This window comes from Meriones unguiculatus, chromosome 3 (assembly GCF_030254825.1).
Source record: "Meriones unguiculatus strain TT.TT164.6M chromosome 3, Bangor_MerUng_6.1, whole genome shotgun sequence".
NCBI classification, from domain to species: Eukaryota; Metazoa; Chordata; class Mammalia; order Rodentia; family Muridae; genus Meriones; species Meriones unguiculatus.
In genome coordinates, this window is record NC_083351.1 from 155,383,464 (window position 1) to 155,407,723 (window position 24,260).

Sequence of the window (24,260 nt, forward strand, 5' to 3'; positions counted from 1 at the left end):
AGTGCAGACAATGCAGCTCAATAAAATGATTATGATGAGCTTCATATAAGACAACACTATGATTTGGACCCTCATCTTATCATTTACCAGCTGTGATTTCTTTTAAAGTGAGTTTTTCTTTCTCTTTCCCTTTTATTAGATAGAGTCTCATTATGTGGTCTACAAATTGAGACCCTATTTCCTTATTTCCTCAACTTTCCAGGAACTAGGATTGCAAGTATTCAACTTTTCTTTTAGTCCAAACAAGGTTTTAATGTGGATGACTTACCCATGTGTAAAATAGGATAAATAGTAGTAATTTCTTACTTTGTCACGATTAAGCTAATGTATCCAAAACACTTAGAATAATTGTAGGTGTTCAATAAATCAGTGGCTGCTGTCATTTATTAGTGTTTTTATTACAGGGTAAAATATCAGTAACATATTTAAAGCTGTACATTTTCTTCAACTTTGCAGTTTAGTGGTTCTATATTATTTTCATATACAATGTTACACTACTTTTTATTAATTGTGACAATAAAACCCTACATAAGTGATATGTACTTGCATCATGTCTGATTAAAACAAACAAACAAACAAACAAACAAACAAACAAACAGAAACAGTGGGCAGAGAGATGGCTCAGCAGTTAAGAGTACTCACTGCTCTTCCCGAGGACACAAGTTTGGTTCCCAGCACACACCTGACCTCTGACAGCCACCTGTAATTCTAGCTCTAGGGTCTCTGATTCCCTCTACTGAGCAATAGAGACACCCCATGCATGTGAGACATTCATGCAGGCAAAACACCAATACAATAAAAATTAATCAGAAAAATTCATTTAAAAACAAATAAATTTGTTTCAAAATTAATTGTGACTTTTTGTATTAAATTGTTAGATTTTTTTCTCCATTATAAAGAAAAACCTTCTGGCATATAAACACAAATTTTATATCAGAGAACCTCTAAAATAATAATTTCTATTATTTTACCTTTGGATTTAGAAATATCAAGGACGCCTTATATAGTGCCATAAATTTTTCAAAATTGGGGGATAGAATGGCTAAAAGACGACTTCCCTTATGTTCTAGAACTTTAATTCTCATGTTGATAAATAAGGCTTTTTAAACAAACAGACAAAAACTAAAATCAGCTTTCAAAGCTGCTGGAAAATAAAGTGAAGAGATAATGTGAAATCCCCAGGTACACCCAGAGAGTCAGTCCTGAAGAAAGGTGTTGTTTGTTTATTGAGGTTGATACTTGTGTCACCATCTGAACAGCATTCTCAATCAGAGAAGTAATTTCAGGAAAGCACAGTTCAGGGTGAGAGTAGGTTAGTATGAGGCACTTGAGGCCAAGAACACTGGCAAGTTCAGGAATAGAACGAACAGCCTTAGATAGCTAACAAAGTTCTCTGAGAGACTAAGAAAACTTGACATTCTGAGGAAGGATGGGAGACGAAGCGATGGGAAGGGACAAGAGATGGATCCCAAAGTATTGGTGAGAGTATGCATGTGTAGATTTTATTTTTATTATTTAAGAAAGCTGAAGGGTTGGCTTAGAAAAACAAGAGAAGGGGTAGTATCCACATGTAACAAGTGTTCTGGAATATTTATTATGGAACAGCAAAGTGTTTTCACATTGAACAACCTATGATAGTTCTGGCATTTATCTTTCATCATTTATTTTATTGTATTTTAGATATATTCACCTTTCAGTATATAGCACTTTAACAGTGAGAATGTAGGCAATGACTATGGAATTATGAACCATATGAAATGAATGAACACCTGTCAGTTCTACATTCAGATTGGAAAGCAAAATGTCTCCAGTGTGTTTTCTCCTTTGTGTGACATCTCCCTGCACCGTCTGTATTACGAATTTTATTTTTTCATTGACTTATGCTCATTGTTCCTTCTATTTCAGCAAAATGTCTTTATTCTTTATGAATCTTTCCATAAAGTGGTACGTTATTGTATGGATATGTTTATTTCACCTCTGTGTTCTAAGATATATCATATGGTTGATTATAAGTTTTGCTATATATACATATGTGTATGTATCTGTGCTCCATTCTGGGGAGAGTATGTTATATGCCAATATGGCTGACTGCTTCTTAATGTATTTTAAACTTACATGATTGTCAGATAGTCTAAAATTAACTACTCATAGTTTTCCAGAACGACCAGCTTGTGAGTTTGGATTCACTGTTAGAATCAGCAAAGTTTTTTATTGAACCTTTGATTTCTGAAACAATATCTGTTGTTTCCTGCTCAGAATATTAATATTTTTTAATTCCTAATTTAATAAAGTTGTAAAACACAATAAAACAAACAAACAAAAATTCCCCTGGACTAAACTTTAGTTGTGAGTGATCTGCCATTTGGATTTTTGAATTTATAAATAGAAATTATAATGAAGGACTTTCCAGATATCTGTAAAGCTTCCTATCATAAAAGGATGAATACAGTTGCAGTATCTACTTTAACCCCTCATAGGGAGAAAAGAGGGAGGGAGGATGGGATTAGGAGGAGGCGAGGGGGGGACCACAGCCGGGATACAAACTGAATAAATTGTAATAAATGATAATAAAAACTGTAATAAATAATAATAAACTTTACCTCCCCTATCAGTGGAATTAGGGAGGGGCATGCGTGAAGAAGGTGGAGGAAGGTGGGATTGGGAGGGGAGGAGGGAGGGATTTATGAGGGATACAAAGTGAATAAAGTATAATTAATAAAAGTTAAAAAAGAATTCTAATAAGAATGTAAAAAAAGAATAAACTTTAAAAAATAAAAATATTTTAAAAATTAAAAAAAGAAAGAAAAGTCAGGAAGTATGTAACCTCTGAAAATGTCATTGGTCTCCTAGAAAAACTTATAGAAAATGTAACTTCAGTATGATTTCAATAGTATTCTATGTTCCTTTGTTACCAGATTCTTGTGAGAGCCTGAACTCTTATTTTACTTTACTTGTGAAACTAAAGTTTTCTGGACTATACATCTCTCTCTGTTTAAAAGTATTATTGGTATAGTACTTCACCTTTTTCAGTATCCATAGTTTTAATAATTATGGCATGGACGTCTATGAAAATACACAATGACAGGAAATAGTATCACTAATTTTATTTCTTTTTTAAAAAATTTAATTAATTAATTTTTAATTAATTACAATTTATTCATTTTGTATCCCAGGTGTAGCCCTTCCCTCATCCCCTCTCAATCCCACCTGTCCTCCCTCTTCTCCCATGCTTCTCCCTTAGTTCATTAATTTTATTTCTGATGTTCTCATGCCACTGTGTTGCAAGTGTATGCAAATACTAGGAACAAGTCTCATACAGCTTTGAAAGAAACCTTAAAATGTGTGTGCAAAGTCACTTTTTCATTGTTTTGTCTCCTTTTTCCTTCTCAATTCAGAGCCGAATTCGGAGAATGTGGAATGACACTGTCCGAAAACAGTCAGAATCGTCCTTCATTACTGGAGACATAAACAGCTCAGCATCACTCAACAGAGGTAGTTAAGAATGATGTTTCATAGTTATTGCTTTTCTGAAGAGTGTAGGAAGTTCTTAAGTGCATTGCTACTTATGCGTGTTCTGACCCCTGTTCCATGTAAAATGAAATATTGCAGGGCTTGAACCCTGGTGAGTGCAGCACTGTGTTCCATTATTCATAGATTTTTTAATACTAAATTTCAAGAAATCTTTCTCTGAGAGGAATTATAAAATGGCAAACTTCTTTTCTTAATTATCTGTTATAAACTGGTAGGACATTAGGCCTCATTGAAAGCAGTGAAAACAGGCAATTACATGGCTATATAGTCTGCTAAGCATCATAGAGTGCCAATTGTCCCAGGTATAAGGCCATTCCATCATCTTTGTGGATGTAAAAATATACTGTCTAATACATAGTTAAGGCAAGATAAAAAGTCAAAATTACTTTCAGTCTTAGCATCAAAAAATATATCCAGACAATTTTGGGTATTTAAAGATCTAGGAGTGAAAATAATGTTTATAATGTTTTGTGATGGGAGAGGGGACTTTCATGTAACACTTGTAGATAAGATGCTCCAATATCACCATTTAGACTTTGAAATGAAGTTATTATAATCCACCATTTTGCTTGTTAGGGAAGCAGTCAATCAATGTGCATCACTCTTTTTTCTCTCTCTCTATCTCTTGTGCTTATGTGTGCATGTGGGTATGTGAGCATATGTGTGTGACAGAGAGAAAGAGAGAGAGACAGAGAGACATAGAAAGAAGGAGGAGGGAGAAGAAAGAGGGAAGGAGAGGAGAGTGAGAAGAGAGGAGGGATCAGAAATAACTTGGCTGCCATGGAAACACATGAATACACTTTGATGTAAGTGTTGGATAGCACTTACTTTACAGTTTTATCTGGGAAGCTGTCATTTTTGTGAAGTAAATTATTTTTGCTACTAACGTTGTTGTTCTTGTCTTAAAGTCAAACAAATTGATCAGCTGTTTTAAGCCTGTTCCCAGGAGAGTTTTGTAATGCTATTGAGAAAGAAATTGTACAGCTATTCTGCTCTATGATTAAAAACTGTGATGTTGGAGCTCCGGGTGCCCTCACACAAAGGGCAGCTCATTTATGCAGTTACCAGTGCGGTGCCAGGACAACTGGTATGCAGGCTGAGTCTGATGCAGGCATTCATGGTTTACTCTAACCACTTTGAGGTTGGTTTTATTTGAGTCACTGAGATAGTAAATGATCTGTACTACTTTATGATAAGTAAAAATAGTGAATGGGAATTTGCATTCAAATACAAGAAATGCATTGAGATGAAACATCTACAATCCTATTTCCTACATTACTAATTTTTTTTATTCACTAGATTATGCTCATTTTGAAAGTTCCGCTCACAAAGTTTTGTTTTCAATATCATGCTCATGTTTTCTTCATGAAAAGTTACAGAAACGTCAGTATTTTTCACTTTACACTCTAAATCATCACTCATGCCTCAATGCCCTTGAAAGTAATTTGCTTTTTGTGTGACTGATATTCTTTGTTATTAAAGAGTGCCATCTGTAGAGGTTTTGCAGTTTGATCCTACAGAGGAAACTAGCCTTCTCAGTAAGATGCTGCCAAAGTATCTTGATTCCAGAGATCCCAGGAGCCATGGAGGAGTTGTTGCTTAGAAAGAGTGAGACAATGAAATTTGAATGATATGCTAGTCTTTAGACCTATTGTGAGAATGGGTACACTATATGAATTAAGTTTTCTCTAGTATTGAGATCAGATTTAATGTAAAGACACTGTGCTGTGCAAGATCAGAAATAAATGCTTTAGTGAGCTATTTTTCTGACCTTAAGGTCAAGCACATGACACACTAGCTATTGTTTATTTTCTGCTAATCCCCTTAAATTTCATTAACTTTGAGTATAGTGTTACGAAAATGACTATTTGGGCCAATTTGAAGTAAATTTAAAGGAAATGAACCAATTTTGTATTGACTGATTTTACATGTTAGTCTGTTCAGTAAGATTCCTACTCTTTGAAAATATATTTAATGAAGCTCTTAATTGCAGGGTCTTAAAATTCTTATGACATGTAATAAGTTATTTTAGTAATGACCTAGGGGAAGGGTGAAAATGAGTGTTTGATATGACATGTGTTCAGGTTGTGATCTTTTTCAAGATACATATTCTTCCTTTTACTCAGCAAGTTAGTGGTGCTGGAAATCATACTCTTCTTCATTTCTTGTGTTAATTTTCCCATGACACCCTTTCCCTCCCCAAATGTCCCAAATGAGAAACTAGTTTATTTTTATCTACTTTTTCTTTGAAAAATTCATACATTTATGCAGTGCATTTCAATCATATCCCTCACCATCTCCCTCCCACCCTTCTCTAGGACCGCCTATCACCTCTCTTTCAAGTTCACGTCTTCTGTTTATTTATTTATTTTTAATGTTTTAACTTACAGAATCCAATTAATGCTGACCAAATATAATCATGGGGTCATCAACTGGGGCATGGATAACTCAAGTGATCACACTCTTAAAGAGAAGTGTCTCTTCCTCACTCCCCAACCCCAGGCCATCAACTGTCAAATAGAATCTGAACTAGGAATAAAGCCTCAGAAGACCCTGCCCGATTCATCTCATTATTTTTTTTAATCTCATATTATTAGAACACTTTGAGAATTGATTTCTTCAGATCATATCTCTAAAGATAGTCTTTAACCTCCTTCTTTAATCTTGTCTTATTCCCCAGGGCCATATCTTCCCTGCATTCAGGCGTGTGTAACATATTTAGGTATGTGACATCCAAGATTCATATTTCCAGATAAACACGTCAGTCACCTCAACCACATGATTAATCACATCTGTGTACTCAAAAGATTATATCCTCTATTAGTAAATAAACATCTTAGATACTGCATCTTTGCATCTTCATATATTCTAACCTCCCATTCATGTTTAGGTTCAGCTATAAAATTTAGAAGTAGTGAGTCCATATCTAAGTTAGATATGCATATCTTTTTTTTTTTCACTGTAAAAGTGTTGACCCTTGGAAACTGCAAGCTATGGTTTAAGAAACTTTTATTTTTAACTTAGGTTTCCTTTCTAATTCGTGTTACTGCTAAGTATTTCATAGGAGTATCATTTTAAATTTTGTATGTCTTAATCTAGTTTTTTTTTTTTCAAACCATCTCAGGATATATTAAAAATGAAGAGTCTGTCATACAGGAAAGAAATTTTTTATTTTTTGGGTTCTTTTTGTTTGTTTGTTTGTTTTTCCATCTCAGATATTCTTTACCTAATCAACTTGTTGCATCATATACATTGAATATATTAGATTATCTTTCTAGATATCCCAGTATAACAAACTTAATTGCTATTTCCATAGTGTTATATAAAACCTTGGATAATTCATTGCTAATTTTCTTTCTTTTTTCCTTTTTTTTTTTTTTTTTTTTTTTTTTTTTGAGGCAGGGTTTCTCTGTGGAGCCTTGGCTGTCCTGGACTGACTCTCATTTTATAGACCAGGCTGGCCTTCAACTCAAAGAGATCTGGTTGCCTGTGCCTCCCCAAGTGCTGGTATTAAAGACATGAGCCGCCACACCCAGCTCATTGCTGATTTTCAATATAAAGTTTTATTCTTTATAGTCTCTTTGCAAGTCTGTTGTTTGGCTACTTGTCTTTTTTAAATGTTCATTTAGGTATTACTTTGACTATCTGTATATATGAAATTGTTTCTGTAAATATACCCGAGACATTTTCAAAGGCTTTTTATTTTTCCCATGTGCTTGGCAAGTGTTGCACATCTGGAAAATCTGCAGTTCTTGCTACCAGAACCACTACCAAAGTACCATTTCTGATGGCACTCTACAAACTGGGAAGGAGACCTTTAGATCAGCTGTGTGGAGAATGCAGTGTTTCAGCAAAGTGTTCCTCTGAGAGGTGCCGGCATTTCCACAAGCTTGATTGTCAGCAAGGGGATTTATTCAGTGGTTTACTTAAACATTTACTATTTTGTTGGAAGGCTATGGCTGTGTTCAACCCCAACTCCTCCCAGGGCTGTATACAAATAAATCGAATTTTCTCTTCACTCCTGTATGCTGGCACTAGTGGGAAGGTAGTGCAGTCATTTTTCCACTCAGACCTCCTCCCCATCTCTGCTCAGGAAATCTCATCTTGAACAATTATAAGATAATATGATCAACAGTAACTGAAAATTGAGTTTAATCCAAATTTTTTTCTATATCTAAATAGAAATTAAGATTCTGAAATTAGATTTTATTATGCTTTTGTTACCACAAGTATTATAATTACATTTCGTTTTCCTTTTATTTAATTAATTAAATTGAGTTCGGACATTTTTGTTTATAATCAAGGTTTCCAAGCCAGCTCCTCCAGTGTGCTGGGTGCTTCAACCCTAAACTTAGCCTGCAATAATTTCAAAAACATGCTTCTTTTGAATTGGAAAAAAAAAAAAAAAAAACAACTTTTTTTCTTCACGCGAAATGGCTCGGCTAATGTCATAGGCTTTTATTTCTTCCTTACTTCCCTACCTTTGTTTTGTCACATAAGTTAATGTGACCTATATGTTACATATGTCGATCTGACCAGAAAGGCTCTAGTTCTTTAAGACACATTGAATCTTTTCATGCTTTAAGAGTGATCTTTACATGTGTAACATTTATTTGTTCATGCAGATAGTTTCATTTCATGGTTCCGAATTACATCAATCTGCATAAACATTCTTAATGCATGTTTGTAGTCAGTAAAATTGTGATGGCCTGTGACCGTCTATTTATTTTCACAGATTTGTAAGGACACAGATACTTACCTTTTAAAGGCTGACCTGACCTAGCAGCACTGGTGAAATGGGGAAAGATTGCCGCCAGGGAGACATTTGCGAGTGCTGACTTGATTCTGTAGCCTCACACAGGAGTTCTAAGAATTACACAGTTTAATTCAGTGACTTCTGGCAAAGGGCTTAGTCTCTCAGAGCCCTTGGAATAAGAATGTAAATGGAATGAGAGCTGATTCTTGTCAGTGTCTCAAGGAAACAGACATTAAAATTCACTGTTCACTGCTCAGCATTTCCTCTCCTTTTTATTATCCAGAAAAAGGTGAAATGAATGAGTTGTTTCCCTAAATGCCAAGTAAAACAAATGGTGATAATTTACCTAAGATGATGCTAGCTTGGAGATAGCCAAAAGAGAGAAAGAAAAAGAAGAAAGAAAGAAAGAAAGAAAGAAAGAAAGAAAGAAAGAAAGAGAAATTAATAACTGAATTGTCCCTTATAAATTAGAAAAATGTAAATGTAAATTAATTCTATTTTTTCCTGTTTTCCATTTTGATTTGAAATTATATTTTAGTGTCAACCAAGTAAAGATAATGTATTTCTTCCTTCCTTATATTGTGATATAAGCAAACACTGTCTCCTGTTTACTTCCAAACCCATGCTACCCTCCAGAAGCTTAGAGAACACTGGTTCAATTCAGACCGCCCTGCTAAATGACCATTGTGTAGAGAGCAGGGATGTGACTAGACCTGTTTTTAACACATGTCTTCTCAGGGCCCCCCTTGTCCTACTCAGGAGGCTGGTCACCGAAGCAGAAGCAACTTCACAATAAATCACCTGCTACCTCATCAACATTCAGGCTTCTAAACATATTTTGTTTTTATGTTCTTAAAGTGAATGCAAATGAACAAATGTAAAGGGCTTTTGACTGCGATTAATGATTTATATAATTTAAAGTTACTGGGGCTAAAACAGCACACACATTCAGTGCACTTTATTAATATCAGTAAATATGATTTGATTTATGTGCATAAAATAAGTGATATTGCCCCAAAGCCTTGCTGTTCTGAAGGATTATAAAATCACTCACTGTAAATATTAAGCAGCTCCTAATACAATCTGACATCTACTTCTGAAGTTTGCAAAACGATTTAATAATCTGCTTATGGTGGTTGCAGGACTTCATAAATCAGAACAGCATGCTTAACATACGTTTGTTGTGAGCAAGCACTATGAGGTGCAAATGAGCATTCTGGGGCATAGCTCAGCTTTTCCATTATTCAATTTATTCTAGTATCTTTGTCATTTCTATTACTACTATGGCGGTGAAGACTCTCTATGTCACTTCTTCCTTTGTAGATGTCATCAATAAAAACCTAAAAGAATTCTCTGTCAGAAATCAGGTTTAATAACCAGGTGCAGCATAAGTACTGATTTTAAAAATGAGAAACTGACTCTAATAAAGGAGTCATAGTATTAATAGGATTCTTGGTTCAAGGAAGCCAAATGCATTCAGAATGAATGCCACATCCACTGGCAAAAGGAAGTATGTTGCATATCACTTTCAGCCCATCAGGGCAAAGCTGTTTGTTTTAACGTCTTGGTTGAAGCAAGGGAGAAAGTTGACTCAGAAGCCCCTTCCTCTCTGCTCTGACCTCTGCCCTGTGACATAGTTCTGTCATATAATTTAGTCTCACAGAAAAGTGTACAATATTGAGCATTGAATGGACTTGTTCTTTTTACTGTGTTTACTTTAAGCTTTTATAGAGAGAGTTCTCTACCAGTGGCTAATCAGCTTACTGTATTGTCTATCTCTCCTGAAGTGAAATCAGGCTAAAGTGAGATACCTTGGTAAATTGTTAATGCAAGTGCTGCATAGCCTTTTTATTTACCTTTTAAATCTTAATGTGGGGGGCTGGAGAGATGGCTCAGAGGTTAGGAGCACAGACTGCTCTTCCAAATGGTCCTGAGTTCAATTCCCAGCAAGTACATGGTGGCTCACTGCCATCTATAATGAGATCTGGTGCCCTTTTTTAGTATGCATATATGCAGGCATAATGCTATATACATAATAAATAAATCATTTTTTAAAGAAATCTTATTGCATTTAATTTAATTTTCGGAAGGTATAATTTGGATTTTTGTTTTAGGCATTGCCTTTTTAATTTTTTATTATTTATTTTTTTAGAGCTATGTTGCAAATGCACACATAAGAAATGTGTGACAGTCTTTTCTTTAAAGAAACAATTTGTGTATTTGAAGTTCTGTGTTAGCCTTTCAGTTTTGTGGTGGCCCAGTCCTGCACATTGGAGACTAATGTTAGTTTATCACCTAATATGACAACTAGACATAATTTTGGAGTACACAGGAATTAATTCTATTACATCATAAATTAATATGTGAAGGGTGACAGATGATTAGGAAAAATACTTATTAGAAAAAGGTATAACTTGTAATACCTCTAATTATACCATATCCAATTAAAATAGTATTTATTAGATCATAAACAAAGGCTTATACTTCACTCGCGCAGTCTAACTTTCGGTATACCAAGGTTATGTTTGATAGATTTTCTGATGACTTTAATTTTGTTTTCTTCATAATTCATCATGTTAACGATGTGGTTACTTTATTACACAAGCTACCCAGTATTATAGAAGGCAAGATAGGACCCAGAAGGTCATTTGTGAATTAAGAAAGATTGGAGAGGATTTCAAGACAGAAGGAAGAGAATCAGTCTTGATTTAAAGAAGTAGGAACAATATCTCTTGCAAGATACTCCTTCTAAACATAAATGTGGTGGTTTATGCTACTATGTAAACTATGTCTCCTGAAAAGGAGGATATTCAAAATTCCCCCATTCTTGAACACTCTCTTCAATTCATATTCCAGGGATACTTTTGAAAATTGCCATGCACTGTATCATATTTCATTACCCCATTTTCAAAAATAATTGTTTTTGTCGATTTTTCTATCCCTCATCTTCCCCACATCCTGTGCCTCCCTAATGGCATCCCGTCCCTGAGTTCATGTCACCCATGTCCCTTTGACAGTCACATTCCCAACTCTTTCCTTTCTTCATGGTGTCTTCTTTAGTTTGATAACTTGGTCTACACTGATACAGGATCCACATACAAGAGAGAACATTGATTTTTTTTTTTAGACATATGTTTTAGGTATTGCTTTCAGTTTTGTTCAGAGAAGGCCTTTTGAAGATAATTTTATATAAGTTATGTAATACAAAAATATCAAAAGTAGATCATGAATTATATGAAGAGCTTTATGTTCTTGACTTGGATGACAATTTTATATTGTAAGCAGTCATACTTTTATTGGTTCAGGAGTTTTAGTTGGCAAAAATGTCCAAAAATATGAAATTTCAAGTTATTCTTTGTGAATAACTATATACCATTTTCAGATTATCAAGAATTTGATGACCAGAAAATGAAGTGGTTAATTATGTATGAATGCTGGAATCAAAAAATTTTTTATTAAGTTGTCTTTATTAAAAAGGAATAGACTTACTGCTATTTTCTGTAGTTAAGGAAAGTCAGCCCGTTACCTTCGGTTCAGTGTGCTCTTTTGTAAGTGCTTAGCCCTAATTTGCAGGTAAATAGAATATATAAATACATGCTTTGACCACATAACATCAGGTTTAGAAATGAGTGACTGGCAGGGCATGGTAAGAGACATCTCTTATCTCATCAATGTGGTGTCCAAGAGCAGAGAATTAGGAGTAGCAGATCATTTCAGCAGTAATGAAATTACCTGAAACAAAACAAAAGGAACATATTTTCGTCACACCTAAGAGCAGCTGCTTCTTCTGTTGTGAAAACGCTTCATTGAGAATTCTGAGTTACCTCTGTTGGATTAAGTCACCAGACTCCATGCTGTAATTTTTTTCTGATTAATTTTTGAAACAATCCCTAAATTCTAGTAAATATCAGTTCCTTTATCCGCAGCCTGTCTAATGTTTTGCTGCCTACAATATCGAGCAGACAGCAAATGAAAGTAGAACTTAATCTTTAAAGCTTTACAAGAAAGCATAGGTTGTCTTAGAATTAAAAACAAAGCAAAACAAAATACACAAGTGAGAAGACATAAATAATGTATATAAAAGGGCTTAGTGCTCAGATTATATAACAGATACCCACATACCAATAAATACAATTCAGTAATTCAGAAGCAAAAACAAAAATACCAAACCCAAAGCAAACAAGGAACAAACCCAAGCAGTCTCGGAAAACAAAGTCTGTGGTCAGAGCATATCTACTGATGTGGATTGCAGAGGACAGCAGTGACAGGAGGTAACAAAATGCAAATCTGACACCATGAAGTCTCAGCAAAAATTTGACAAACTGCTGCCCTGGGGGATGTGAGCTGCTAAGAACACATCGGACTACATTCTAGAGATGTGATGGAGTATAGAAATAATACACACATTGACCCATGAAGTTGACATCTAAGCATCAGTTACAGAAAACCTGGCTTGTCTGGACATAAGCCAGTTAGGACCAAATGAAAGGGCTGAGACTGGCGATTCCTCATGCACCCACCCAAAGCTATGAAGTGCAACAGAAGAGGCTACAACTCAGCATGCAGACTCCTTCATTTTATGTCGGACTAACAATAAGCCATTCTGTACTTCAGAGGACATGTGCCATTGAAGTCCATCTTAATAGATTCCCAGCAAATGAATTAGCTATTAAAAGAAGCCGAAGTATCTCCAAACCGTTTGACTGAAATTTAATAGGCAGGTTGATTAAAATTTAATAGCAAACTTGTTGGCTATTAAAAGTGCACAGTGTGATAAATCAAGATGTCAGGTTTTCAATTTATGATTTTAGAAAAAAAAATTGACAAATGAGCTCTTGACTTTCAACAAAATATTGCTTGACACTTTGTAACTTCATTGTTTGAAATAAAACATTAAAAATAGGAACTTATTTTGTGAGTTAATATTTTACATAACATAAGGAGCCAGACAAATTGTATTAGTTGTTTTTTTTTTCATAAATGACTTCCTCTTGAATAAAAGAGAGAATCTGTTCCATAGCATAACCCTACAAAATGGAAATGGGTATTGATCCCATTGTCTTTTTGTAGGTGGAAGAGAAGGGCACAGTTATTACTTTCTTATAGAGAAAAAGTAATGGGGAGGAAACCAAATACTTAAAATACTTAATGTCTTTGAATTGTTTCTCTGCGGTTTTAGAAGGTTCTTTGTAAAAAATCTACCTACTTTTACTTTATTAGCCTATTTTACATAGCTTAATATTAAAACAACTAATATTATTGACAAGTATATGGAAGAATATTGCTAACTTCTAGAAGTATAAAAATAAAATTCTCCTAAAACCGTTTATTTTTTGTTGTTGTTGCAGAGGTCCTAAAAATGTTTGAAAACCACTGTTTTTTTCCTTTTTTTTTATTTTATTATTATTTTTTTTATCAGTTACATTTTATTAACTCTGTATCCCAGCCGTGTCCTGATCCCTCATTCCCTCCCAGTCCCTCCCTCCCTCCCTCATCTCCACTGTGCCCCTTTCCAAGTCCACTGATAGGGGGGACCTCCTCCCCATTCATCTGATCCTGTTTTATCAGGTATCTTCAGGACTGGCTGCAAAGCCCTCCTCTGTGGCCTAACAGGACTGCTCCTCCCTTCGGGGGTGGGGAGACCAAAGAGCCAGTCATTGAGTTCCTGTTAGAAATAGTCCCTGTTCCCCTCACTTTGGGAAACCAATTGGTTACTGAGCTACCACAGGCTACATCTGAGTGGAGGTTCTAGGTTATATCCATACATGGTCCTTGGTTGAATGTCAGTCTCAGAAAAGACCCTGTGCTCAGATATATTTGGAAAACCACTGTTTTAAATATAAATCAGTGAGATTACCAATGTCATATACGACCTTTGAATCCAAAAACTTCATGTTCAAACAAGATAGAATGACAAAGAACAGAGTGGAGGATGAGTTAAAGAAAATAATTCTCATGGTCAAACTGATTAGGAAAAGCAGAATATCCATCATCTTCTCTGTAAATAATAAGAGGTTGAACAGTGAGGCTTATTGCTCTGTGGTTCCTAAGGAACAGTTGTATTCTCTTATTTTATTGAATCATTAATACTTGAAATCATAAAAAAAATTGGCCATCTAAATTTGGTGATCAAATGAAAATACAAGCACACTATTTGGCAGGTACAGTGCAGAGCAGCAATCAAGTTATTTCAAGAGCTTATCGGTGTCCTTTTGTTAGCTTTCTGTCGAGAATAAATGCTGTTTGAAATATTTCTGCAAATGATAAAAACAGACATTCAAGTGAGATGGAGACTTTCACCCTGTCTCAGATCTGTCTCCTGCTTCACAGTTTGAGAGCATACTGGTCCGTCTTAGATTTCCAGTTGGTGTTATAATCGTCACACTGAACAAACACAGGTAACACTGCCATCCAGGTGTCCATTGCTAGAAGGAAAGAGGTAGTGTGTTTTGTGGCAAAACACCCAGCCGAACCGATGGAGACTGCTGTTCTACCATTTGACTTTCACTTATTCAAAAGCCATTGTTACTACTCTAAATCTTCATAAAGAATAAAAATAAAGTACGGTTTTTACGTGACTGTCTTTCCCAGGGCTTTAGGTCCTGATTGTTTCAATAATCATAAGGGCAGCTTCTCTGAGCTGTTCAACATAGAACGTGAGAATCCTATTTGCTGTGCATCTTTCCTGCATCAGAAACAAAAGGCTGATGGACTGGCTTCTTCTAGATAGCTATATATATATATATATATATATATATATATATGATGAAATTCAGTCTTAAATCCTTTTCATATTTTCCTACCTTATTCAGTAAGTATACAGTATGAGGAGGTAATGACCAGGATTCAGATTAAGAAATGAGCATCTTTACATTGCTACCTCATTTTTAGCCTAATTTAGCTGTTTTTTCTTCCCCCTTTGAATTGTGGCAGCTGCTTTGGTTTTGTTTGTTTGCCGACATTGCTGTGACTACCAAAAACTAGCATTTGAGGAACATTTTTATCACTACAAATAAATCTGTAATTTCTATAATTGTTTATACTTCTGCCTGAACAATTTCAGTAGCAAGTGTATCCAGTATTGTTTTAGAAGCAAACAAGAAAATACTATCAGCAACTGGCCAATGAGCACACTTTAAAATTTATTTCAGATTGTTCCTAAGGAGATGATTCCGTGGTTGAGGGCACTTGCTGATCTTGCAGAGGACCTGATTTCAGTTCCTGGCACCCACACTGCAGCTCACACCTACCTGTCAGTGCAGTTTCAGGATGTCTAGTAGCCTCCTTTGGCTTCTGCACCAACCTAGTATGGATGTTATATGTGTATGACGGGCATGTAAACTCATACCATAAAATAAAAATAAATCATTCTTTGAAAAAAAAAACTATTCAGAACTGATTTCACCATTCTGCGACAGCATTCGTCTCCTGTAACTTCTTCACTAATTAAGCAGAGGGCGTTTTCCTTGTTTTATTGAGCTCTACAAACGAGATGTGCAGTGTTAAGGTAACCTCTGCATTTAGTGCCCCTGGAGTCTATATTCCAATGTAAAAACAGGACAACTTAAACACCTTTTCACACAGTTAGCTCTTTCGTGTCCCCACAAAGACCAACTTATTTGTGTGTCCAAACTAACTAACCAGTAAGCTCAACTTTCAGCTAAAAAACAGTGACAGATGGTCTATAAACACTGAGCTTCTTGGACGTCTTCAGTGATTTCACAGCTGCTCGAAGGGAAGTTTACAAATCAGAAGTAAGTTCCAGGAAAGAGGAAGAGACAAGGTAGACAGATTCCTGGAGAACAGTTTCAGAATTCAAAGTGACCTCCATCATTTGGGGAAACAGCCAGAAGCAAACAGTACAGGCTGCATCAGAGACTAGTGCATTGCAAGACAGCCACAGAGAAGAGACAGAGGTTCCTCTGAACACAGAAGATGGAGGGCGACAGGTTCTGTGCAGGTTTTCAGCTAAAAGATTGAAGCATTGGTAATTTAGTTTTCATGTCTGTTTCTCTCTGCATAGTGCAACCACTGAAAAGTATAATTGCCTACTCCTATGTGAGTGCAGGCTGTAGAGGAATGAGGCACTCATACTCCCTAAAAGATTTCTCTCTTTACGAAATGCAGATTAATAAGCAACCAGAGAGGTTGCTCTAAGCACCAAACGGCTTTGAAAAGGTGATTTCTTACATCAGGGTTGTACCGAGAATAGTGACACTTTGATTACTAACATTTTCCATCTCTTCTGTAACAACACGTTCCCAGAGTAACCTCTGTCTTTATGCTGTCTGTGAAATAGCAGGCCATCATGTGCTATTACCCACTTTTGTCCTTATGGCTGAAGCCCTCACTTGAAGTACTGCTCAACATGTGTATAACTAATGTGGGGCTCAAATGGCGCATCAGCTATAAAAGGCCAAGGACAGTAAAGAAAGCTGAATTTTGACAGTAATTCTTTTTTTATTTTATCAGAATAAAGGCTCATTATACTCTGAATAAAGAATAATACACGTTTTTCTTCCAGAGTATTGAATTATTTTCACACGTATTTGTGATTACAAAGAGTAGATGACTCTCCTCTGATGCGTGTCATTTCTCGTGATATGTGATCAGTAACTGACTGACTCTGACAGGCTTCAAAGGTTGAGGAAGTGCTCTTCTGAAAAGTCAGGTGGCCGAGACTGGATTTTGTCTTTTGCATTGGATACTTATCTTAATACCTACAAGGCATTTCAGCCACTGTGACCAGCCTTTCCCCCTTAGCAGCATTTGAGTAAAAATAGATATAAAAGAAATGAAATAAAAATCAACTTTAGGGATAGAGAGATGGCTTAGTGTTTAATAGCACTGTATGCTCTTCCAAAGGACCCGGGTTCAATTCTCAGCACCCACATGGCAGCTCACAACTGTCTGCAATGCTGATTTCAAGGGATCTGACACCTTCACACTAACGCACATAAAATAAAATTAAATAAATTTTAAAAGATTAAAAAAAAAGAAAATCAACTTTAGGAATCAGCTTGTTGGAGCTGGAGAGTTGGTTCAGTGGTTAAGAGCACTGTCTGCTCTTCTAGATGACCTGGGTTAAATTCCCAGCAACCACATGGCAGCTCACAAGTGTAAGTCCAAAATCTGTCACCCCTATACAGACATAAATGTAAATAAAATACCAATGCAGTAAAATAAAAATAATTAAAAAATAAAAATAGTAGTTTTTTTTTTTAAAGAAAACAGCTTATCGTCCTATATTCATAGTCATACTGTTTGAAGTACTTTCAAAGTACACTTCAGAATTTTAAAAAAATAAAATGAAATACTTGGAGTACTGAAACGGAATGTTTTTCTGGTAAAGACACAATCAGAAAGATTATGTGTAAAACCTTTAATAGCGTCACTAGAATTCATTCTGAAGTTGTTTATTTTCCAGTAGTTATGATTTTCCCCTTATATGCTAGGATTTCTTGTAAAATGAACAATAATAAAAAAAAACTAAAATTCTGAGCCATCAACTTCTTGTTTATACAGAAAGTTTTGAAATTTTTTTTGGTTATTTATTTCATAGTATTTATTTATTTATTTATTTAGTTTTTTTTTTTTTGAGACGTGCTTTCTCTGTGTATCCTTAGCTGTCTTTGAACTTGCTCCATAGACCAGGCTGCCTTCAAACTCACAAAGATATACCTGCCTCTGCCTCCTAAGGGTGGGGTTAAAAGTGTGCGCCACCACCAACAGACCATACTTTAAAATTTTTAATATAGAAAATATTTTTATTTTATAGGACAAAGAAATAGTTGACATTTGATATTTATTTGAGCTGTGTGTGTGTGTGTGTGTGTGTGTGTGTGTGTGTGTAAAGGCAGGCCAGAGCAACTGGTTACGAAATGTCTTCCTCTTTTATTTTCCATCTTTTTTTGGGGGAAGGGGTGTGTATGTGCAGAAAAACAGTGATTGTTTTTACAGAATCTTTGTAATTAGAAAATTTTAAATTTAAAGAAGAATTACATTATTTTCTCCCTTTAACCCCTCCTCTATACCTCACCTTGCTACTCTTTAAATTCTTGGTTTCTATTTCTTTAATTTTTATTATATATGCATATACATTCACATATATTTTTAAATGTATAACTACACTGTGCTGAGTCTATTTAATATTATGTGTAAGCATGTGATTTCAGGGCTGGTTTTAAGAGCAGGTTTATCAATGATCCTAGAGCTTACTAATCTAGCAGGAAAAAACAGTAAGCTGCAGAGAAAAGTTCCTGTCCCCTTCCCCAGTGCTATGATTGCATGCACTTAGCCTTTCACTGGGGTGGTTGAGGGTCACGTTCAGGTCCTTGTGCTTTCATGGCTAATTCTTTACCAACTGAACCAACTCTAAGCCCGCCTTTTACATCTTAAGTTACATAAAGCAAATAAAGAAAATGCATAAAAACTTTCCCGCTTGGTTTGTTTATCAGTTAATTCCTGTTAGATAATGTGTGGTAATTAAGAAAAAGTCAGAGAAGCAGGAATAAAACCTTACTCTTTATTATATTTGAATAAATATATTTTTTAGTATTTTCTATTTTTAAGGTTTGACCTTAGTCGTAGTTCCTTAGAGTAATCATAAAGGGTAATTATTTGATTTAGAATATCAACTTTCTGTAGTAGACATGATTTACATAGAATTTATTCTTAAATGTTTTATAGATTAAATCTTGTGTCAGTCATAAACAAGTTAAAAATATAAAAATCAATGTATAAGCTTTTCGGTGTTGGATTTTTGTCTTAAAGACACTATAATAAACTGTTTTTAACCTTACATAAGTAATGCCTCATATGTATAATTCTTCATTAAAAATTAAAGTCCTGACAGAGCTGTGGTGTGACCAATAGCAGGCGTCATATTGCCCAATGAGGGACTACTTAAATGAATATACAGCATAACTTCAGCCAGCAAATGCAGAGTACTTCCTAGGGATACATTTGTTGAGTTCTCTGAAAATTCGACAGGAAATATAGAAGGCAAACAATGACTTGCTTACTGTAAGATGTGATAGTTTTGGTCTTTAGTGCACTGACAGGCTACATGGTGCTTCAAATTAATTTTTTAGTTTCTTGCTTTAGTGTTTAAGATATTTGTCAGCTGACCTGCATCTTAACAGATGAAGATTTATAACTTAAAAAACGTTAACACTGTTACAGTCTAACTTCCCTTATTGATTTTTAAAACATTTCCTATGAGTGGAAAAAGTTTTGTGTTGCTAATCCAATCTAGTTTACTTTTATTATGAGGTAATTACAGGTCTGTATGTAATTGTTTAAAGCAACATGGAGCTATCATACATGCCAGCATCTTGTGAAACTGACTGTAGCAACCAGGATACTGACCTGTAACCCTCCACCAATCTTACTCAGATTTCATCAGCTGTGTTTGAGCTGTGTTTGTATGTTTATTTCTTGAGGGCAGTTTCATCTTAAAGAAGAGTCATGCTTCCATTTTCACAGTTAATATGTAGAATACTTTCACCTTTCTTTTACTGCAATATAAGGGCAATTATTTTTGACCACATCTACTTTTATCTTTAGCAACCACTCATCTGTTCTCCTTTTATATGTTTTCCATTTAATGTATATGTATATTCTGTTTAATATATATGTAATGTATGTGAATATACATTCTATATAAATGGAATTACATAGCATTATGTAAATTTGGGATTTGGCATTTCTCTCCTGGTGCAATCGTTAGAGATTTGGCTAGTTTTTGAAGCGTAGGATGTCTGGTGGCAGAGTTTGAAAGAAGTACAGGCTCCTTCCTGTTTGGGGCTATTAGAAATACAGCTGCTGTGAATTTCCCTTTACAAATTATAACATGAACATGAATTTCAATTACTCTGGAATCAGTGTCCAAGAATGAAATTGCTGGATGACATAGTGAGTTTTTCCTTTAATGAGAAACCACCAAACTGTTTCCTCGAGTAACTGTTATTTTTACATTCCCTCCAGTAACATTTGATCGATCAGGTTGCTCTGCTTCCTATCCCTGCATTCACTGTGGCAGCCATTTTTATTTTATACTTATAATGCTATCTAACGGTGATTTTAAGCTGTTCCCTATTGATAATCACAGTTCTTTCATGAGCTTATTTGACACTTGGGCATCTTTTCTGTGAAAAGTCCGTTTACAGCTGGATTTTGTTTAATATTGACTTTTTGCTTTTTTCATATTGACCTCCCGAAAGGCGTTCTCCATGGTTTAGATCAATATTGAATGACAAGTTCTCACAGATATATGACAAATGTTCTTCCAGTCTGTAGCTTGTATGTTTATTCTCACATTTAAATTACGTATGCCTGTGCACTAAACCTGCCTCATGATAAGATTTGTGTTCATGTTTCCTCACTCACATTACCCCCTTCATTTGACATAAAGTGCAGTCTGACATATCATTTTCATATATGGCCTAAGTATATTTAATGTAATTATTTCTCTTATCTCTCCATCTGTTTCGTTGGTTTTTGCAGGCAGCATGTTGTCATAACTGTGCTAATACACTAAACACTAAGAATATCTTTTGAAAACATATAAAACTTTGGTACTTTAGCATGCCAACGTTTGAACAACTAGTTGGAAAATGGAAAATATGTGTTATGTATGTGTGTGTATTGCTTACTACCATGAAGTTAATACTTTGTTTATAATTAATAACCACATGATTTTATAACATTTGTTAGGTCACCTGATTAGTATGCTTCCTCGGTGTACTAATGAATAATCATACCTTTCAATTTTATTTCAATTTTACTAGTTTTCATAGAATTTTAAGAAATATCAAATTCTTCTGTTGTGTCAACAATTGCTCTCCAAATGAGTGTTCAATCATACTTGTTGCATTTTATTCTTTTTTTTAACTTTTGTGAAAAAAGAAAAATAATCAATGGTCTCTGTGAATGAGGAAATGTCTTTGTTTAATTTTAGCTTTTTTTTCCTGCATTTTAACTTTTTCTTTTTCTGGCTTTAGCTTTGTGTTTTGTTTGTATGGATGGCAAGATTTAATTTATTTTCTTTAATTTTTGGTTTCAATTGTTACCAAGCATGGGAGTATATTCTTGCATACCCTTTGGGAAAGAGAGTACCCTAAATGTGGTTTAATCAGTACTGTAAATTCTTTCTTTCCCATTTACTCAAGTGTGTGCATTGTTGAAATGTGCCAGCGGCATATTTTTTTGGTCTATTTATCTGCCTGCCTGTAATCAGGACTATGTCAACTGTTGTCATTCTAAATGTTTCCTTTCTTTTTTTCAAGCACATTTGCCTGATTGACCTTTTTTTTTTTTCTCTGTCTTTCTATGGGGCTGCTCCAGGAGCCATGGCTAATCATCTTATAAGCAATGCTCTGCTTCGTCCGCATGGTACTAACAATCCCTATAACTCATTGCTTGGGGAACCGGCGGTCTGTAACAGTCCTTCTGTCAGCATGTACAACGCACAAGGTGTGCTGGAGTTTACCTTAATTATCTCAAGTGAGAGTCCCACCTTACATAGCTTTTATGAGCACATCCCGTTCGCTTTTCTCCTGCCTTTTTGTTTGTTTGTTTGTTTGTTTGTTTGTTTTGGAAGCAGACACACAGAGTCCGTTTACATCCTATCCCTCTCTGTGCTTTTATTTTCCATTTTCCTTAGGTTTCCTTAGTGAGAAGTAGCTCCCTTCTGAATAAGCAAATGCCTGATTCACCAGTACATGTTTGTTTTCCCCTGCTGTTATGAAATGTATTGTGGTTTGTCAGTACTTCCCTGTTACTCATTTATTCCTATATTAAATACCTGTGTGCTTATTGTGAGACATGAGAATATTTGTCTAAGGTAAGTAAGATAAAGGCAGACTTGATTCAGTAGTCTTAATGTTGTCAGATTGAGGAAATCAATCTTCCTTTGCTGTATCATAAAGTTCACTCTAGGCACAAGGCATTAGTATTGATGAAAGCATTAGATTAACTCCAGGGGAAAGTACACTGACCTAAAGCATGGAAGACAGAACACCAGGCTGGAAAGCAGCAGCCGCCTCACTTCTCCCTCAGCTCCCAAGAGCCGTATAGGAGTTGGTCCAGGCAAGCCACGCACTTTCCTGTGAAGATGGTTTCTCTGTGCATTGTCTTGCTTGAAAAGTATGTAAAAGTCATCTCTCAAAAATATAGTAAGCATGTATCTCTTTAAAAAAATCTTACAGTATAAGCTCGGGTTTTGCCTTTCACAAGTACAAATATTTGTTATGGGCATAAAGTGTTTTTTAAGTATCCTATTTCTGTGCATGTAGTAAAAAGACCACAGAAAATATTCCAGTAAAAGTTGCACAAAATAAAAATTCTACCTAGTGATCTCCGTATTGAAAATAATGCTTTCTAGAAAATTCACCACGATAGAGAACTCTTTGGTTCCTTTCAACTGAATGTGATAGATTAGCAATCAATTTCTGTTACACTAGGAAGATTGGGTGGTCTGCTTGTTTGCATTTCACTTAATCTGAGGTGAAGGATTAGTGGTGCGATTGTGTAAATTTGTGCCCCATTCTAAAAAGTCTAAAAAGGGCTGCTCAGTGCAATGTGCCAGCCTCATCTCACACCATCTAAGTTTGCCCAGGTGGCTTCTTCCCACTTGCAAAGAATTATCTGGAAACTATTTTCAGAGCACCAGTGTTTGCCATTAAATGGTGACTTTAAGATGTTCGCAAAAAAAGTAATTGAGCAATCTCTGAGTCCCATCCAGTTTCTTAAAGGCTGGTATGTCTTAACATTGACAGAGTTTGAGACTCAAAAGGAGAGGCAGAGAGTATTAAATATTTGTTTCCTGGTGTCTGTAAGGCTCAATGATCCCTCTACCAGTGGCCTCCACACTTCAGGATCCATATATTTATCGGTGAAGTGCTCATTTTGTTTTTCATATGTGTGTATCTCCCCTTGGTTATGATACTTAGATTAGTCTGTGGAGCAGAGAAGAGCCCGGTACTGTTTTGGTGATCCTTTAAATATTAAAGGCAATTTTCTATTTTTCTTCCATTCCCTAATCAAACAAAACTATTAAGGTGAGACAGTTTCTGGGCCCTTTTTATAGTCACCTTTTCTATACTGTCTCTTGTCTATCAGGGTCCCCATTCCATTGTGATGCTCTGTGAATTGTGCCTTGCACATTATACCAGATGTGGTGTGGCAGAAGAGTCTGGTAGAAAAAACATTTTACTTTGTTGGTTCTTGTTTTTGAATTAGCCAAGTAACAAGTAAATATGTCATTATAAACTATTTAAAACATGCTGAGACATTAGCACATCTAACACTACCTGAGGTTACTATTTGCACCATAGTTAATAATTAAGTGTACTCATTATTACATTTACACAAGATGTTGGCAATTGTTTTAAATACTAAATTTAGATTACATTTGTTTTGCTTTTATCTTTTTTATATATAATTTACAATTTCTTATAGAAGGAAAACTGACAATTTATTAATTGAAATGTTTTTCTTATTTAATATTTACCTTTCTATCTTCATCCATATTTCAAGGAGTCTTTAAAATATGGAACTCATGTAAAAATGTTTAAATAGGGGAGTTCCAGTGATATACCTCTATTTGTAATCTCAACATTCAGGTTTAAAGTCATCCTGGGTTACATTCCTAGGAAAAAAATGCACATAAAGACATAAAATGGAAACATTTACAAAGTGAAATTTAAAATAATAATATATGCACACAGTGTTATTCCTGTGCAATTGATTGCTAGACATTGTTATTTAAAAATTATCAATAAATATACAAAGACTTCATCCAGAGAAATATGTCTCTTATTTTAGTAAATTTGATAAATATTTGTGACTATTTATATATGTGTGTCTATATATATATATATATATATATATATATATATATGACTGAAGTAATTTTGTTTTCAAAGTCGAAGTTGAAATTGTGTACCTCTCTTGAAGAGATAAAGGAACT

At 35.0% G+C, this 24,260-nt stretch overlaps 1 protein-coding gene across 22 annotated transcripts in view; it reads left to right on the forward strand.

Annotated features, from left to right (window-relative positions):
- Adgrl3 (adhesion G protein-coupled receptor L3) overlaps positions 1–24,260 on the forward strand; it is a 780,523-nt gene that overhangs the window by 712,917 nt on the left and 43,346 nt on the right. For 12 of the 22 annotated variants that reach the window (XM_060380826.1, XM_060380812.1, XM_060380813.1 and 9 more), the window contains one exon: positions 3,396–3,492. In XM_060380826.1, the coding sequence (XP_060236809.1) occupies positions 3,396–3,492 (97 nt within the window). Of the gene's footprint in view, positions 1–3,395; positions 3,493–6,211; positions 6,254–15,438; positions 15,641–21,634; positions 21,764–24,260 lie in introns of those variants that run through there. The other 10 variants (XM_060380808.1, XM_060380809.1, XM_060380810.1 and 7 more) reach the window with 3 other exon arrangements.